Raw genomic sequence first — 19,334 nt, forward strand, 5'->3', positions numbered from 1 at the left:
CATCTTCTAGTATCGACTCTACTATTAAAGGTTGGCTATAGCCATTGCAAATTCGTTTCTATCTTCGGCCTCTCTTAAAAGCGTCTGTGTGTTTAACCCGGTCCGGTCGCGGATGTTTTTTAGCCAGAATATTTGTCGTCTACCAGGACAATTTTTTCTTCGATTTGACCCTTCATAATCAGCTGCAACAACTTGTACTCACCATTTCTACGCATGTGCTCCAAATATGCTATCTTTCTCCTTTTAATGGTGGTCAAAAGTTCTCTGTTTCTTCCCATTTTGTTCAATATGATCGGTCCATAGTATTTTCAAAATTCTCCTAAAATAGTTTGTTTTTTTAAAGACGAATCACATGCTATGATTTTCTGACGGATATTCTCAAGTTAAAGTTGATTTTAGGTAATCGAATCAACTATCCTACAATAAAGTCGTCACAGGAACGCAACTGTATTATTGGCATCAATTGGCAATACCATTTTAAAGTCATCTACTTTAATATGTATAATATATGTCTGACACGTCAATATAAATGAATCAGATAAAATTAAATTAATAGAAGAATTATTCACCAAGTAACAAAAAACAAAATTTGTTTAATTTAATGTTTGTATTTTGAGAACGATTTTCGAAGTGGAAATTGAAACATCGATAAACTTACTTTAAACTTAAAAAAAATTATTTACATTTAAAATAATATTAGAAAAATTCAAGTGATTGTATGTATACAATACAGAAAACAAAATTGGTGAGAGAAGTTAGTACGAATGCCTGTGGATCTGAGAAAATTCGGGCTATATCATCTGAACAATAAATATAATAATACTATGTTTAAAACTGATTCTTCGTACATACGTGAACCTCAAAAATAAGTATTTAAATTAGAACGAAAAAATTCAAGAAATATTAGAGATAATATTTATATTAAAACATAAATAATCATCATCGTAATAAGATTACAACATTTAGCTAGCCTATCTGTATTATCAACTTAAAGCATTGAACTTCGTTAAATTTTCCGAATAACATTCCGAATAAAAAAATTTAGTAAATATATTGAAACTGCATGAAGACCAAATTAATTATCAAATATCGTTAGTCTAGTATCAGACAGAAGAGAGAATCAGACCAAGATCCCCTAGGAAGTAGCTGATGAAATACAAGACAACATAAATCGGAAGAAAGCGTCAGCATATGATTTTATCACTGGAGAATTATCAAAAAATCTCCCTCGTAAAGCCACAGTAAAATTGGCCAATCTAATTAATGCTGTATTTAAATTGAAATATGTTCCAAATTTGTGGAAAATACTAAATTTATATACAGGGATGAGTGCCTTAAGAACCGGCAAAATAACGCAAAAGGTAGAAAACATAATACGTTGTGAAATAAAAAGAGATGAAAGTAATAGAGGTGAGAAATTATCGATAAACCTATAATTTACTTTACATTACATTAGAATTATCGAAAATTTCCCACCTTTAGACGTTAGCTTATGAGCTGGTTGACCTCAGTGATAGTAATACGTATCACGTAATGTAAGTAAAAACAGTTTAAGTAGGAGAATTTTTTTATCCAAAATTAAAGTATTGATTAATAATAAACTATGATTTGAGACGTCGCATACACTCTTCTCAATACAGAATTATCATAGCTTGTTATTCTGTATTCGTCAACACAGAATTAGTTATCAAATTACTACTAATTAAACTGTTTACTTACATTTGCTTTATTGCCTTCAATCAGTTTTTACTTTATGCGAAATTTAAAAAATGTAAATGTTCGACGTCATACTTGTAATATTATGACTGAAGTCAACTAGCTCATAAGCTAACGTCTAAAGATGGGAAACTATCGACAGTCCTAATGCAATTTAATGTAAATTAGAGGTTTCTATCGATAATTTCCCAAATTTCCCACCTCTACTACTTTCATCTCTTTTTATTTCACAACGTATTATGTTTTCTATCTTTTGCGTTATTTTGCCGGTTCTTAAGGCACTCATCACTGTATATATATATATATATATATATATATATATATATATATATATATATATATATATATATATATATATATATTGTATATATATATTGTATATATATATGTATGTATAGAGTTCTCTATTCTAGTTCTCTACATATCAATGTTAATGTTTTTTACTTAAGTTTTTTACAACAATTTTTATATACATGTATGATTATCACATATTCTTTTGCTGTGCTAGGTCTGTTAATTTGTAAACTGTACCTAGTTTCAATTAATTGTTTATACAACTTTATCTCTAAATGTCCATTATCGCAAGCTTTTAATATCATTGACTTTGATATTTGACATTGACATTTAACATCATGTCTTTTTAAGGTAACACACATGTTATAACTTCTCTATGGATGTTTGGTTTTTCATATTGTTCTTTTTAGATGAACTGATGATGCTTTCTGAGCAGAAAGCGAAACGTCTTCAACAAATAGATGAAGTAGCCACCTTCTTTGTTTTTTATTTCTCCACTTTGACCGAAAAACCCACCACTCTTCGAGTGTTCCTTAGTTTATATTGGATTGTCGGTCGTACTCCTTTTCTCGATATATATATATATATATATATATATATATATATATATATATATATATATATATATATATATATATATATATATATATATAATAGGCGAGTCTTTTCTACAGCTGCCGCCGTTTTTCGTATCCTAATTTCCAGCGTTTTCTGAAAGCAATCTTTAGTTTTTAAATCTCTGGTGGTCATTGCATCTTCGACATCTTCTCTCCATGACCGTCTTGGTCTAGGTGTCCATACCAGTTTAGTCTTTTGACTTCGATATTACCTATTATGTCTAGGTCAATTTCCATTTCTCTCCTAATGTCTATGTTCCTCACTCTATTAAGTCTAGTGTGCCGACAGCATCGTCTCCAGTAGTCCATTTCCATTGCCGTAATTTTTGATTTGTTTTTTTTTATTGATCTTCCAAAGTTCGGCGCAGTACAACCCAATAATTTCTATAATTGTTTTATAAATTGTTTTGTTGTTACTTTATTATTCCACAATAGTCGGTGTAGCTGTCTAGTGGCTGATCTTGCTTTGCCAATCCTAAAAAGTTAAATTTCGTGTAACCTTCTGGCTAAGGTCTAGTGTTAGGGTTTTCAGGTCGCGCAAGCGCCCCTAACATGACCTAACGACTGCTTTCGTAGCCGAGACCGACGGCTTTACGTGCCCTCCGAAACACGGTGACAGCTCAGTTAAATTACAGTGGCCAATCCTACAATGTATTTCTTATTATTTGGACTCACAAATATTTAAAGGTTTCAGTTGATTTTATAGTTCCCATTTTAATTTGTAGACTTTCTGATTTTTCTCCTGTAACTAAATACTCGATTTTTTGTATATTAATTGTAAGGCACCACTTGGTGTACTCCTCCTCCGGTTTTCTAAGCATAATAATAAGATAGTCTATATCGCTCTCGTCTTCAGCTAGAATGGCTTGGTCGTCTAAATTATATATATATATATATATATATATATATATATATATATATATATATATATATATATATATATATATATATATATATATATATACATCTTCTTCCTATCAGGCTCCACTCTGTTATTCTATTTATCCACCGATTTTGGTCTGCTCTTCTGACATGTCCGTACCAGGTTAACCTCTTCTGTTCGATGTAGTCTATTATGTCGGAGTTCATTCCCATTCTCCTCTTAATCTCCATGTTATTTATTCTATCTCTTCTTGTTACTCTGCAGCTTCTCCTTAGGAATTCCATCTCTGTTGCTCTTATTTTGTTTTTGGTTTTCTTATTTATTGTCCAATTTTCACACCCATAAGTGAGGATACTTCTTGTCATGGTATTATATATTTTTTTCTTTGTTTTCATGCTGATGTTCTTATCCCATAGTACCGGGTTTAATTTTCGTATGCAGTCTCTTGTTTGTCCTAGTCTATTTTTTATATCTTCCTCCGTTGTTCCTTTGTTTGATATTATGAAACCTAAATACTTATACTTGTCTGTTCCTTTGATTTGTTTACCTTCGTCTATTTCCAGCTGTTTTATTTCTGTTATCTCCGTTGTTAGGTATTCAGTTTTCTTTAGGATTATTTCCATCCCATTCTTTGTATATTCCTGCTCCAGTTTTCTCATCATAAAACTGAGGTCATCCTCGTCTTGTGCGATCACTATTTGGTCGTCGGCAAAACTTAGCATATATAGATATTCGTTCCTTACTGGTATACCCATTCATTCGCACTTTCTTTTCCATGGTTTCAGGGTTTTTTCCAGGAATATTATGAACAGGGTGGGGGATGTGGAGCAACCCTGTAGTAGTCCCTTTGTCGTCTTAAATGGACTGCATATTCTATTGCCCGTTTTGGTAGCTACTTCGTTATTCTTGTAGAGTGCTTTTACCGCGTTTATTAATCTTCGTGGAACTTCGATGTCTTCCATTGCTTCCCATAGCTTGGTTCTAGGTATTGAGTCATATGCCTTCTTAAGATCAACAAAAGCCAGATGGACAGATCTATTTTTGGCCATTCTTTTTTCTATTAGTTGATTTAGATGATTAGATTCTATTAGATGATTAGTTCTAAATTTATATGATACCAAAACCAGAGAAATCGCCAAACGGAGTCTTCAATAGACCAATATAACTTAGTCACGTTAACATTAAGGCCATCCAGCACCTCGATAATATGATAATATTGGGTTAGAAAGAAAACTTCTAAGAAATGAAAACCTTGGATTTACACTGTCCAGGTATGGAGACCTGGATAAAGAAGTGGGAGATCAGGTACGAAAAGTAAATAGACTGACCTTAATAATACTATATGGCGAAACAGACACACTAATACTGAGATGAAGTCAAGAATTTATAAATCCAGTGTAAGACCAATATTGACATATGCCTCAGAAACAAAACCCGACACAGCCACAACACAAAGGCTACTGAAAACGGCAGAGATGAGAGTACTAAGAGGAATTACAGGAAATACTCTGAAAGATAGAAAGAGAAGTAAAGACATTAGAAGAAAATGTAACACGCAGTGCATAAACGAATGAACAGTCAATAGAAAAAAATGGAATAACCACAGAATGGGCGAGACCTGTGTCGTCAAAATAAGTAGATAAATCACCAATCGGCAGAAGTATCGAAGGACCGCGCAAAAGATGGAGTGACAACCTTCCATAGAGGTAATAATCCGCCAATGAATAAGCAGAATTGCTTATAAAATGGAAGAACAAGAATAAAACTCAAACGAAGAAAACAATTTGAGTTAGTATAAAGAATTAAGTAGTGTAAAAGCAGAGTGTAGTGCTGTGTCGTAGGTTAGCTATAGTGAATATGTGTTGGTTAAATAAGAGGACATCATAGGGTAAGCTCTTAGAATATAAGTATTCTTTATTAATTTAGGTCAAATATTTCAGTGGTGGAATAATAAGTTCTACTCCAATTTAAACCACTGCTATTCGACATCTATTCCAACTTTGGATAGAACACTTTGTCTACTGTAGAGACGATTAAAGGTTACCATTTACCCTACACCAAATGTATGTCACTTAATAGAATTATATATGAAACATGTAAATTAAAAAGGTAAAAGAAATAATAAGTTAGACTTACTCACAATCAATTTAGTAAGTCTAACTTATTATTTCTTTTACCTTTTGAAATGGACTCACACAAGCAACACATTCATGATGTAAATTAAACTTAAAAATATGAAGAAATTCAGAGATGACATTTTTTCTCTCATTTCTGATCATTGCTTTTCTAATCCGCAGATCTTCTTTAAACTTCCAATCCATATAGTTTTAAGTCTACTTTTGAATTTTTCTTTATTTGACCTATTCTTACTACTGTGTGTTAGTATACTCTTAATAATTGTGAAGTACAATCTATGCTTGTTCTTTTTTCAAATATTTTTGTTGTTTCTTCTTTAGATATTCTTTCCATTACTGAATGTTGACCATCATTATGATAAATTGATCTATATCTTGTGTGACTCTTAGTAATGTACAACCTGTTATATCTATCAGCTAGGAGCATTGTCTTGGAGCATAGAAAAGATTATATCTCTCTTATCAGTAAATATATTCTAGATCAGGGATTTAATGTTTTTCAGAAATCAATTAGCATAATTTATTAAACGCAGATATTATTAGAAGAATATATCTAACAAACGTTACTAATTTTTTACAAAAAGGCTTCAACATCAAGCGTAGTCACAAAAGTACTAAAATTAGAGATATATAAAACTCTTATTCCTGTTCTAATATACTCTTCAGAAATATGAACGATAATAAAAAGTGATTTTCAGCGTCTAGCCCGCTTTTCACGTAAAATACACCAGTTATATATAAAAAGATACGCAGGTGCAAGGAATATAGCACAGGTGATACAATTTTGACACTTCTTCATTGAATTCGAAATTAACCGATCTATCAACAGACTACGTTGGCTAAATTATGAGACAGTGAAGGAAAGTCTAAAAACATTATAAGCATGAAACTGAAGAAAGAGTTGTAGAGCCATGGAAAAAGAACTATTTTACGCTTTCGTTCCAAAGTGTATTATTCTATAATACCATTTGCATGCAACATGTGCTTCTTGTTTCTATAATTTATTTATAACAACATAAAAATAGTGTTTTTTTATTTAAAAATATAATACCTAGTAACTTTTTTTCTAAGAGTAATAAAAAATTATAATTACTTACCTCTATTGGTATATCAATAGGCTTTTCGGGAACAACTTCAACACTTTCTTGATTTTCAGGTTGAATTAAAGATTTAAGTGCATTGTTTAAGCCTTCTGGTGCGACCTAAAATGAAACAAATAATATTACCGTAATAACAACAAGTGGGACCGAATAGATTATATATTAATATAAGAATAAATTAGAAAATTATTATGATTGTATAAATTGATTTTCATAGTCACATATTACTATATGGTTACAGAAATCATAAAACAAAAAGTAAAAATCCAAAAACAATAAAATAAACAATAAAAAGTAAGGAAGCAGGAACCAGATTCGAATAAAAGTAAAAAATAAATGCAATTGAATCGTTCGTTAATCAATATTGTAGAATGACGAAATAAAAAAATAAATAAAAATGCAAAGGAGAATACACAAAAGCATAAGGAAAAATAAAAGAAAAATGGCAGTAAATATTATGAAAAATATATCAACTGTTATTATTATTAGAACATCCTATATATTTTTATATATAAAAATCTCGTGTCACGATGTTTGTCCAAGCTAATATTTAAAAACCACTGAACCGATTGCAATAAAATTTTGTGAAAGTATATTTGTTGGTCCAACTTATTTTACTCTACAAAAGATAGGATATGTTTTATCTTGATGAATGATCCTTATTTTTTTTAATTGTAAATTCAAAATGTTTTATACGACCCCACTTCGACAGTTTTAGTTCATTTGATCTGTTTGTTAAACGTCATTTTATGATTTTTATAATGATAATGAAATTGTAAAGAGATTTGTAGAAACAACGACTTTATTATCCCATACAAACCGTTACATTATACGCTTATACAAAATGATTTATTAAAACTCTACGTCTACTACAGTGGTAGTTCATTTCAATATAAAGTGACGTTTAACAAACGTCATGTCTATTTACTTTTTTCGGTTTGCATAAACTCGAGAAAAAATGCTGAAATTGTAAGGAAATAGTAAAAGCAGTTTTATTTTCCCATACACACAGTTATAATATACTGATCTATACCATCAGATAGGTAACAACTTCTATTAGTTGTATATGAAGTGTTTCAAAAAATGTGATTTTTACTCGAGAGTGAAATATTTTTATTTTTGGCAGAATTGTGTATGTATAAGTTAAAAATATAAGTATGAGAATTATTTCAATACAATTTAATAATAATAAATTTAATGAAAGAATTCTAAATAAACTTAAATTGTAAAATCTACTGAAAATGTTAAAAAAATTTGAAATTTAATTGAGTATACTAAATTAATAAAATTTTTCGTATTAATTTTTATCATAAAATTGTAATATATTTTAATCGTAATTTATGATAATTTAGAGTCGTTGAGTTGCGAAAAATGTAGACCACGTAGAGTTGTTGATTGAGAAAATTGTTAGATACTGGGGGACCAGCACATTCAGTACTTAAGCTGCCATTAGACGTTCATAGCAAACCAAATGCTGGAATAAATGTACTATGGCTCATAAAGATTCACTAGAAGCATTACATAGAAGTATGCAAGATTTAAACGCCAACGACAAACTAGTTGGTGATGCTGTATTACTACTGTCTGGTGAGTTCCGACAGACATTACTGGTTATTCCTCCCTTTACATATGCTGATGAGACTAATGCATCTTTAACACAATAATAAGAGTATAAGTGCAAAATGTTCTATTGGCGCAAATATATTTCCAAACATTTGCTAAATGTTGAAAACGGTAAAATAAAACTGCATCCAATACACAATGCATCAAACTTAGATAATTTCTTTACTATTTTTTGAAACGAAACATAAAATAAGTGTTTCCCAGCTATACTAAATAATTACTTGAATCATAATTGGCTCATTAAGCGCGCCATTTTTGGCAGCGAAAAATATTGATGTTACCGAAGTTAACTTCCAGATTTAACAGTTGTTACCAGGTGATCTAAGTAATACCTTTTAAATCAGTCGACCGTATTGTTAATGAAGACCAAATTGTAAATTATCCAATAGAATTTTTAAATTCTCTGGATATACCGGGGATGCCATCACGGATTTCATAATATTTACTATTTACATATATATATATATATATATATATATATATATATATATAAATATATATATATATATATATTATATATATATATATTATATACATATATTATATATATATATATATATATATATATATATATATATATATATATATATATATATATATATATTATATATGTCGTAGGCAAGTATGAAATGCAGGCATTCTCGCAAAAGCCTAGTCATTTTCGTAATGACTTGGCAGTTTGTATAACGTTTTCATTTTTACTAAATCAACCTTTTAGGCATTTGCGAAACTACCGGAAACGATAATTTCATGATATCATGGGTAATAATTCTATTTTGAAACAGTGTTGCAAGTTAGGCACAGATCATACATATAATATAAAAAAGGGAAGAGAAAATGAATTAAATTATTATTATATACTTGTATTTTTGTATAATTATTTCTGCATTTTTATTGTTTTAGGCCTCTTTACGAAAATCACCCAAAGAATGGTTTCGATGGTTTTTAAAAGGTGCCAAATATTCTCTAGAATCAAGGACATTTGCACTGACTTTAAATTTTTATTCACCAAAAGAATATGATTTTGGAAGAGCTTTTAATAATTCATTTAGGAAAGGAAAAAATTTTTTTATATTATATGATCTGTGCCTAAATTGCAACACTGTTTCAAAATAGAATTACCGTTTCCGGTAGTTTCAGTTTCGCAAATGCCTAAAAGGTTGAAGTCATTTCGTAAAAATGAAAACGTTATACAAACTGCCAAGTCATTACGAAAATGACTAGGCTTTTGCGAGAATGCCTGCATTTCATACTTGCCTACGACATATATATTATATATATATAAATATATATATATATATATATATACATATATTCAGCGATTATACAGTATTCACTGCCTTCCCTCGCTCTCAACCGTTTCCATCTCTCTCTGTTGTCCCATTCTCCATCGTTTAGGCCTCTCTTACTCAGGGCGTCGTCTACTTCGTTCCTCCAGGATTTTCGGGGTCGTCCTCTTTTCCTCCTTCCTATGGGGCTCCATTCGGTTATTCTCTTTATCCATCTGCTGTCACTAGTTCTTCTTACATGTCCATACCACTTTAGTCTTTTTTGTTCTATGTATGTTAGTATGTCTGTTTCTATTGACGTTCTTTGCTTTATTTCGTCATTACTTCTCCTATCCATTCTTGTTACTCTGCAGCATTTTCGCAGTCATTCCATCTCTGTTGCTCCTATCTTACTGCTGTTTTTCTTGTTTATGATCCAATTTTCAGCCCCATATGTCATAATACTTCGCACTAATGTTTTATAAATCTGTGTTTTTGTCTTCATATTTAGGTGTCTATCCCACCATACTGAGTTAAGTTGACGGATTGCTGTTCTTGTTTGTCTAAATCTTTGTGTAATTTCTTTCTCTGTTGTTGCCTTTTTCGTGATTATAAACCCCAAGTATTTGAATTTATCCTTTCTTCCTCTGTCTTCTTCACTTGTAGATAGGTACTCTGTTTTCGCAAGGTTAATATCTAGGCCAGCCTTGGTATATTCTTCTTGTAGTTTCTTCATCATGTAGCTGAGGTCGTCTTGGTCTTGTGCAATCACTACTTGATCGTCTGCAAAGCTTAACGTATATAGGTATTCGTTCCGTACCGGTACTCCCATGCCTTCGCATTTTCCTTTCCATGTATTTAAGGCTTTCTCTAAGTATATTTTGAATAGGGTTGGAGATGTGGAACAACCTTGCAGGAGCCCTTTTGTTGTGGTGAAGTCTCCTATGATTCTTGTTCCCATTTTAATGGACACTTTATTTTCTTAATACAGATCTTTTGTAGCTTCTATGAGTTCCGTCCATATTTCTAATTTGTACATTGCCTCCCATAGTTCTGACCTTGGTACAGAGTCATACGCCTTTCTTAAGTCCACAAATGCCAAATGTATATCTATTTTTTGCTTTTTTCTTTTCCAACAGTTGTTCCAGTGTGTATATGTGGTCTATGCATGATCTTCCTGCCGTGAAGCCTGCCTGATCCTCCCCGATTTTGCCTTTTATTGCTTGCTCTATCTTTTCTCGCGGTATCTTCCCATATAAATCTTCCTATTGATGATATTACGCTTATTCCTCTGTAGTTTTTGCATCGTTTTCTATCTTCTTTCTTAAATATAGATGTCATATATGCCTCCGTCCATTCCTTTGGGAGTTGTTCTCCATTTATGGCTTTCTTAAATATCCATTGTATCATCCGGTGTAATTTTTTTGATCCGTATTTTATAAGCTCAGGTGAGATGCCTCCAGGTCCCAGTGCTTTCTTATTTTTGATTGCTTTTATGGCCGTTCTCATTTCCCTATCTGTTATCTCTATTTCTTGTTATGGGGATCTGCTTCGTCTTCGCCTGTTTTCTTTTCCAACGAATTGTGGTCTTTGTTCTGTTAACAGTTCCTTGTAATAGTCCTTCCATTTTTTATCCTGTATATTTCCCAATTTAATTTTTTCTTTTGAGTTTTGTTTCAATCCTCTCAATACTTTCCATGACTCCGAAGTTCTTGTACCTTCTATGTATGTTTCAATATTTAAGCAGGTTCTTTCCCATTCTTCGTTCTTTTGTTGTGTTATTTGTTTTTTCACTTCTCTATCTTTTTCTCTATATTTTTTATAAATTTCTTCGTTGTTTGTAGTCAGCCATTTTCTGTATAGTTGCAGTGTAGTTCTATATATAATATATATATATATATATATATATATATATATATATACATATGTATATATATATATATATATGTATATATATATATATATATATATATGTATATATATATATATATATATATACATATATACATAAATGTTTTTGATGGGTTCGAGTCAATAAAAGGGGCTATTGGTTAACTATTTAATATCTCGAGCTTTAAATTGTGTTTACAATTCTTATCAAGAGCTGCTAAAAAAGACAAAATATCTTACAAAGTTGAACTATAAAGAAAAACATTTTTTTGTTAACTCACCAAATAAATATAGGTATGTATATATATATATATATATATATATATATATATGTATATATATATATATATATATATATATATATATATATATATATAATCAACGCGGTTCAACCCGGAAGACTGGTGAGTTTAATAATAATTTTTATAACAGCATTAATCTTAGCGCTACTTTCGGAAATCTTTCGGAACATGTAGATAACGTTGTGGATAAAAGCTTTTTGTGATAAACAATTTCAATTTTACAATAAATGTTAAGTCAAACTTTTTAAAATCAGAAATTAAAGTTTTTTGTGCATTTTTAGAAAAGATATTAATTAGGTATTTTCAAAAAATCGACTTTTGAAGCTATTTTTGCAATAATTAAACAATAAATTAACAAAACTATCCTTACAAACTCTCATTTTAAAGGATTTTCTCTTTTTCTTCAGTAAAATTGACACTTTTTCATATAATTTGCGGGTCTTCACCTTTAGTATTTGTTTAATATATATATATATATATATATATATATATATATATATATATATATATATATATATATATATATAATTGTCACCAAATTTATCAAAAGTAGTTGTTAGATACCTGTATCAATGAATGTCGCGAAAAGGGCTTTTTATTGGCTAATTATGCCTATAGCAGTAATTCATCATGTATAATGTATGTGTCTATGTGCTTATCTATATACATAGAAATCATTTTATTTATACATAATCATTATTTTAACAATTATCTATGGCAAATGAAGTCTCCGGCTTTAACCTTTTTTCTTAACATATGTATACAAAAGAGTCTACAAGGCGAAAACACTTGCACTTGAGTAAATTAACTACATATAATAGCAAAACGAAATATATTAAATATGGAATGTTTGATGAAAATGTTAAGCAAACAAGGATGAAAAACCATTTAAGAAACCGATCACCTTTAAAAAATAGATCAATTTATAATAATTTCCACAAAAGTTTTAATATATTTTAAACATGTACTTACCTGAACTTTTTCCTCGCTAACAATTTCCGGAACGAGATCAGAGTCAACTGGAATCGGTAAATGTTTCAGCGCCTGAGGCAGTTCGTCTGAAGATAATTGCACCTTTTCATCTAAGTTCCGTCTTCCGTGCATAAGAACTTGTTCCCTGGATACAATTCCTGGAAGTATCTGGTCGTACCTCACTTCCACTGGAATAGTTCTCTGGATGACATCTACAGGAATAGCGTTTAAACTGGGCACCAGAATCGCGTACAGAAGAAAAATAAAGTTTTTCATTTTTTTTTTAGTTATTTAAGTCTATTATGTTAGCAATGAACCATGTAAAGACAGTTGAAGATACTTCTGCAAAGAGAATAAAACGACTAAAGCTGAGTGTATTCTTCAGAAGGATTTTATACGGAGATAATGGTTATGGTAGATTCTTGAGTTGGGTGACCCCGGTGAAGACACACATCAGTGTCGTAGAGGTGAAAATTTTTTAAACGATATTTAACATATATGTCAATTTTATTAGACATAATATAAATCTGACCAATCTGAATATTTATTTATATTGTAACAATGGTCCTTGTTTCTAATGCAAAACACTAATGAGGATCCTAAAGCTTTACATTTTTGATGATATTTACATAAAGTACAAAGTTATTTGGTTTTATTTAAAGTTTTTAATCTTATTACATATATACTGATATATTATTGTTCTGGAGCTATTTACTTGTGGCGACGTAAGGCAATTACTTTTTTTATTGGGAATAAGCCACAATTAAAGTTTAAAATAAGTTTAATGACGTTTCAATTTCCACTTTGAAAATCGTTCGCAAAATACAAACATAAATAAATTAAACAAATTTTGTTTTTTGTAATTTGGTGAAAAATTCTTCTTAGGTCAGATAAAATTTAATTTTATTTGATTCATTTATATTGACAATTCAGACATATATTTTACAATTTAAAGTAGACGACTTTAAAATGATATTGCCAATATTGCTGAGTTGCGTTCCTGGGACGACTTTATTGTAAAATCGTTCATTCGATTACATGAAATCAACTTTAACTTGAGAATATACGTTGGAAAAAATTATAGCAAGTGATTCGTATTTAAAAAGACAACCACATGCCATGATGGCAGTAAAATTTTCCTGTTACTGATTCCATAGTAAATCATGAGGAAAAAACTAGGAATAAATCCTCATAATACTATCCCGACATGGTAAATATTTGGTCTTACATTGTATGTTATACCTAAGTATAGTATTTCAAAACATAAATGTTGTATCCTCGATATGTTACTGACTTACTAATAGTGGTATTTTCGTTTTATTAACTTCCGCTTTTAGAAACCAGATTCTACTGCATTGGAGGCATTTGCGGCAAAATTGGTCTCACTTAGCGTAATTAGAGCTACTTCTTATATTTCTTTCTTTTTATCCTCTATTTCTTTCAAGACTATACTTGAATCGTGCGTGTTGACATATACGAGATCTGACAAATTCTCTATTTTTAATATAAGATTGAATTTCACTTATCATAACATTTAATGGTCTTAATGTTTCACCTAATTAAAAATAATCGCATTTACAGGAAAGTAACAATACATAAAAGGATTATCAGGAAAACTTAAAAAGATAGGAGATAAATTTAACATTTCAACAACGTTTAAAACAACAAATACATTGAGATCTATTTTATCTAAAACTAAACTTAACAATAAACAAGAAAGAACAAAGAATTGTATTTATATATTACCCTTACATGTAGTTTCTTCAGGAGTAGGGGAAGGCAGTTGATTACGGTAAATCAAGTAGGAACTCAACGTATCCATGCAACCATCGTCATCCAGCATTCTGCGTCTAAAGTTGAACATAGGCCTCACTTAATACCTTCACCTTGTGGTGTTCACAGTGTAATTTTTTAGATCCACCGCCCGTCATTCATTCTGTCCATATGGCCCGCCCAGTTTTGGGTTGGGCCGCAGTTGTTTTGAGCTGCATCCAAACCATTCTCTCAGGTTCTTGAGCCATGAAATTTGTCTTCTTCCGATGCTTCTTCTGCCATCTATCTTTCCTTGCATTAGGAGTCGCAGGATGCCATACTTCTCGCCCCGCATCACATTCTGTAGGTCCACATTTCAAAGGCATTAAGTCGTCTCATTGTGTCTAGATTTAATGTCCATGATTCCACTGCATAGTATAGTACACTGTATACGTAACATTTTGTTAGGCGTACTTTAAGAGCTAATGTTAAATCTTTGACACATAAGACCTTTTTCTTTTTAATAAAACTAGAACGTGCTTTTTCGATTCTGACTTTTATTTCTGCAGTGTAGTCATTATTCTCTGTTATAAGTGTTCCTAGGTAAGTGTACTTTTTTACACTTTCGATCTGCTGGCCTTCTACTGTCAAGATTTCGTTAGTATTATGGTTGTTTTTACAAATTTTCATAAACTTTGTCTTTTTGATATTGAGCGAGAGTCCGTACTTTCTACTACACATTACATTACTTTACTTATGAGTCTTTCCAGGTCTTGTAAACTATCGGCTATTATTACTGTATCATCTGCATATCTGATGTTGTTAACTAAGCGTAGGTACATTTACTCTTATGCCGACTGTTTCATCTTCCAGAGTTTCTCGAATTACCTCTTCATAATAAGCGTTAAATAATAGAGGTGATAGTATGCAGCCTTGCCTGACTCCTCTCTTTATTTCCATTTCTTCAGATGTCTCTTTTTCAATTGGTACTATTGCTCGCTGATTGTAATAAAGGTTTGTTATTAGCCTTAAATCTCTTTCATCTAGGTTTTTATTTTTTAGAATTTCCATGAGTCGGTCATGTTTTACTTTATCAAACGCTTTATTGTAGTCTATAAAACAGACGTAAAGAGGACGGTTAACATCCAAACATCTCTGCGTCAGCACGTTGAAGGAGAATAGTGCCTCTCTGGTACCCATACCGTTGCGGAACCCGTATTGTGTGTCACTAATATCCAGCTCCAGTTTAGTGTGAATTCTGGCGTGGATAATTTTCAACAGACTTTTCAAGGTATGTGACATTAAGCTTATGGTTAGATAGTCACTGCACTCTTTGGCATTCACTTTCTTTGGTAAACACACAAATGCTGATGTCAACATTTCCCTAGGGATGATTCCCGTAGTATAGATAGCGTTGAACAGTTCTACTATTATGTCTAGGTTTTTCTCGTTGACCAACTTTAATAGCTCGCTTGGTAATTTACCGGGACCAGCAGATTTATTGGTGTTCATTGAGTTTAATGCCTGACTAACCTCTGATTTGGTTATCTCTGAGCTTACATCTCCCGTTTGGCTATCTACAGATGTACTAGCTTTTCTCTGGTCGTGAAATAATTCCTCGATGTACTCTTTCCATCGTCGTAGTTTTTGTTCTGTCTCCCATATAATATTTCCATTTTTGTCGAGCAATATATTCGAGGTTCTTCTACTTCCTACTCTGGCTAGTTCTTTGACTTTTTTATGTAGATTGATATGTTTTTACTGACGTATAAATAAGATGTCATCACAATTAAATGTTGATATAAAGCGTCCTCTCGCTGAAAAATAATTGGAGGATATTATAAATAAAAGTGATTGAAGTGAAACAGAAGATGATCTAGAGGACTTAGAAAAGCCATTTGACAGCGATGATAGCATTTAAGATAGAGACTACGATCCGGCACAAGACGAAGAAAATGTCTCCGTAGAATTTACTAACACCTAGACAGCTACAACAGCAGAAACTCACAAAGAATCAAGGCATACGTGATCTAGTAAAAGAATTCAAATTACGTAGCCACCATAGTCACAATCGACATCTACTGACAACTCTACTAAACCATAAATTTATGTGATGATATTGGATAAACATTCTTTAGTACATAAAAACAATTATAAATGGCGTACTTCAGACATCTAGAAATACTGTTTATATCCAACTAGGTCCAACCAATTCAGCTAAAGGCTATAGAGCCTATACATACTTTTAATTACTTTTTCTGTTTAGTTTCTGGACGAAGTTTTACTAGGTAAAAATGAAAAAATTGCCGAATTACGAGAGAGATTAAGGCGATAAATGTTACTGTTTCAGATACGGCATTGTCTGAACTCAAAGCGCTGTTTACTTTGTTATTTTTATCTGCGGTTTTAAAAAATAATCACCTCTTAGCTGATGTTTTTTTTTTGACGGAATTTATTGTGGCGATAGATATAAAGCAACCATGAGCAAAGAAAGGTGTAACTTATACTTTACGATTTAAGAACTTCGTGATAACAAAAGAACGTGAAAAAGAAAATGGTTTGTATAAAATGTATAAAATTTGTAATTGTAAATGTTTATTAAAAACTGTGTAAAAAATCACTAGTTCATATGTTACTGTCGATGAACAGCTCCTAGGATTTCGTGGCAGGTTGCATTTCACATATATACGTAACAAACTTAGTAAACACGGCATAAAAATACTTATGGCTTGCGATGTGTCTACGAAATATGTAATAAAGGCATGCCGTGTCTTCGTAATTTTACTGGAATCAACTGTATTCCCCTAACAGAACATTTTGTTACAAATCTGACGAAACCTTTACACAGAAGTAGACATAATGTGACAAAGAACAACTAGTTTTCTAACATCCCTCTTGTGAATAAATTATTATCTCATTTTCACAGTTTGACAATAATTGAAATACTCCTAAAGAATAAGGAAAAAAATCATCTGTAATACTGGATAACAAACCTGGATAACAAAGCCTGGCAGTGCGGTTCCACTATGTTTGTGTAAGACGAAAACATGAGTTTAATACCTTATAAACCTAAGCAAAACAAGAGAGTTCTTCTATTTTCAACTATGCATTGATTTGGAAATATCAATCATAAAACAAAGCCCGAAATAATACATACATATAATTCAACCAAAGGAGCTGTAAATACCTTTGACCAAGAGAATGGCTATTTTGATTTTGGAAAAAAAACAGAACTACAACAAAAAATGTATAATGAAGGTGATTCACATTAAAAAGACAAAAATTGTATCAATAATATGATTTAAGATATGATAAAAGATTTCTTTAATATACATTACAACTTAATAAATTAAGTTTGTTTAAGTAATAATTAAGTGATTTATTTATAACAGGCCAACAAAGCCAGGAATTAAAAAGTCTCTTTTTAAAAATTCATGGTCAGGAAATACCAAACAATATGTAACAATATATATATATATATATATATATATATATATATATATATATATATATATATATATATATATATATATATATATATATATATATATGCGTGTGTGTGTGTGAAAACGAACAATTTATTTAAAAAAAAATCGAGAACAAGTCCTGAATTACGCCCTAATGAGCATTACAAAAATCAAATTGTACGTCAATGAGGTCAACGGTTCACTATCACTTTTGTATTAGTTCTTCTGATGTTAAAAGTAGTAAAATCAATTGTTTAATTAATTAAGGTCATTTTCTTTTGTTCAATATAACCGATTGTTGTATACGGAAGAGCAACTACTATTCGCCAGAAATAAAGATCAGAATATAAAAGACTACAATTAGACCTAAAACAATACTCTTTAAAGAAACGAAAATATTAAGAGCTTGAATAATATTAATTCTATCTAAAATAACAGTCCTACTCACAATAATAAATATTGGTTTTGAAAGTAAGTATACAAAAAGATATGCAGAATCAAGGAAAACAAAAAACGGAGAGAAAAAAACTAAGAAATTAAAAATACAAGAAATAGTAAAACAACCGTTCAAATTTCATAGATATTTCCTTCAAGGTTGCTTCAGAAAAAGATGATCTGATAATATATAAATACAAACTTTTCTCTAAAATAACTACAGAGGTTTGAGTGTGAGGTGAGTATTGAGTCGCATTTTTTGCAAGGTTTTGAAAATATACTAGATAAAGATACGCAAAGAGTTATAAAAGATGAAAACGGAGTTTTGATAATTTATTCGTAATGCAACAGCTTTTAGAATAACTAACTACCAAAGACTTGGAAACAAATATTTGCTTCAATGATAGAAAGTATTGTAAAAGTACAAAATAACAAGAACTTAATCCTATAATTAAAGAAGAACTGTATCATAATAAACTTTGTCGATGATTAAGATATTTGTGCAAGATGCTTATGATATATAGTTCATATTGTGGTGACTATTTGATCAGTATACCTTAAAAGGCATAAGAATTATTGAAAATAAAAGGTGCTGTGACATAGTACCAAAATACAGGATCCGAATTCGGATTTAAACAGGAGATTGGATGTGGTAAAGATATAATACTTACGTAGAATTAATTGATTATGAAGATCACAGTGCATAACAAATGATCACATTAACCACAAGATGACCGCACAAAACACAATCATTATTGATATAATCGATAAACGTGGATTATTGTTTTACACATCTTCTAAAGAAGAGTAAAAATAGATGGAATATCAGGGAACATTTCTTTGGGTATCTTTAAACGAAGAAAGAAATGAAGTGTCGAAG

The 19,334-nt window shown here is 30.8% G+C and overlaps 1 protein-coding gene across 2 annotated transcripts in view; it reads right to left on the minus strand.

Annotated features, from left to right (window-relative positions):
- LOC140452423 (uncharacterized) overlaps window positions 1-13,182 on the minus strand; it is a 33,601-nt gene extending 20,419 nt beyond the window's left edge. The window contains exons 1-2 of one of the 2 annotated variants that reach the window (XM_072546678.1): window positions 12,801-13,182; window positions 6,743-6,847 (exon numbers count right to left, since the gene is read on the minus strand). In XM_072546678.1, coding sequence (XP_072402779.1) covers window positions 6,743-6,847; window positions 12,801-13,076 — 381 coding nt within the window. In that variant the 5' untranslated portion in view covers window positions 13,077-13,182. The remainder of the gene's footprint in view (window positions 1-6,742; window positions 6,848-12,800) is intronic. The other variant, XM_072546685.1, reaches the window with a different exon arrangement.
- Between the last annotated feature and the right edge of the window lie 6,152 nt (window positions 13,183-19,334).

The sequence above is a fragment of the Diabrotica undecimpunctata genome, chromosome 1, assembly GCF_040954645.1.
Source record: "Diabrotica undecimpunctata isolate CICGRU chromosome 1, icDiaUnde3, whole genome shotgun sequence".
Classification (NCBI taxonomy): domain Eukaryota; kingdom Metazoa; phylum Arthropoda; class Insecta; order Coleoptera; family Chrysomelidae; genus Diabrotica; species Diabrotica undecimpunctata.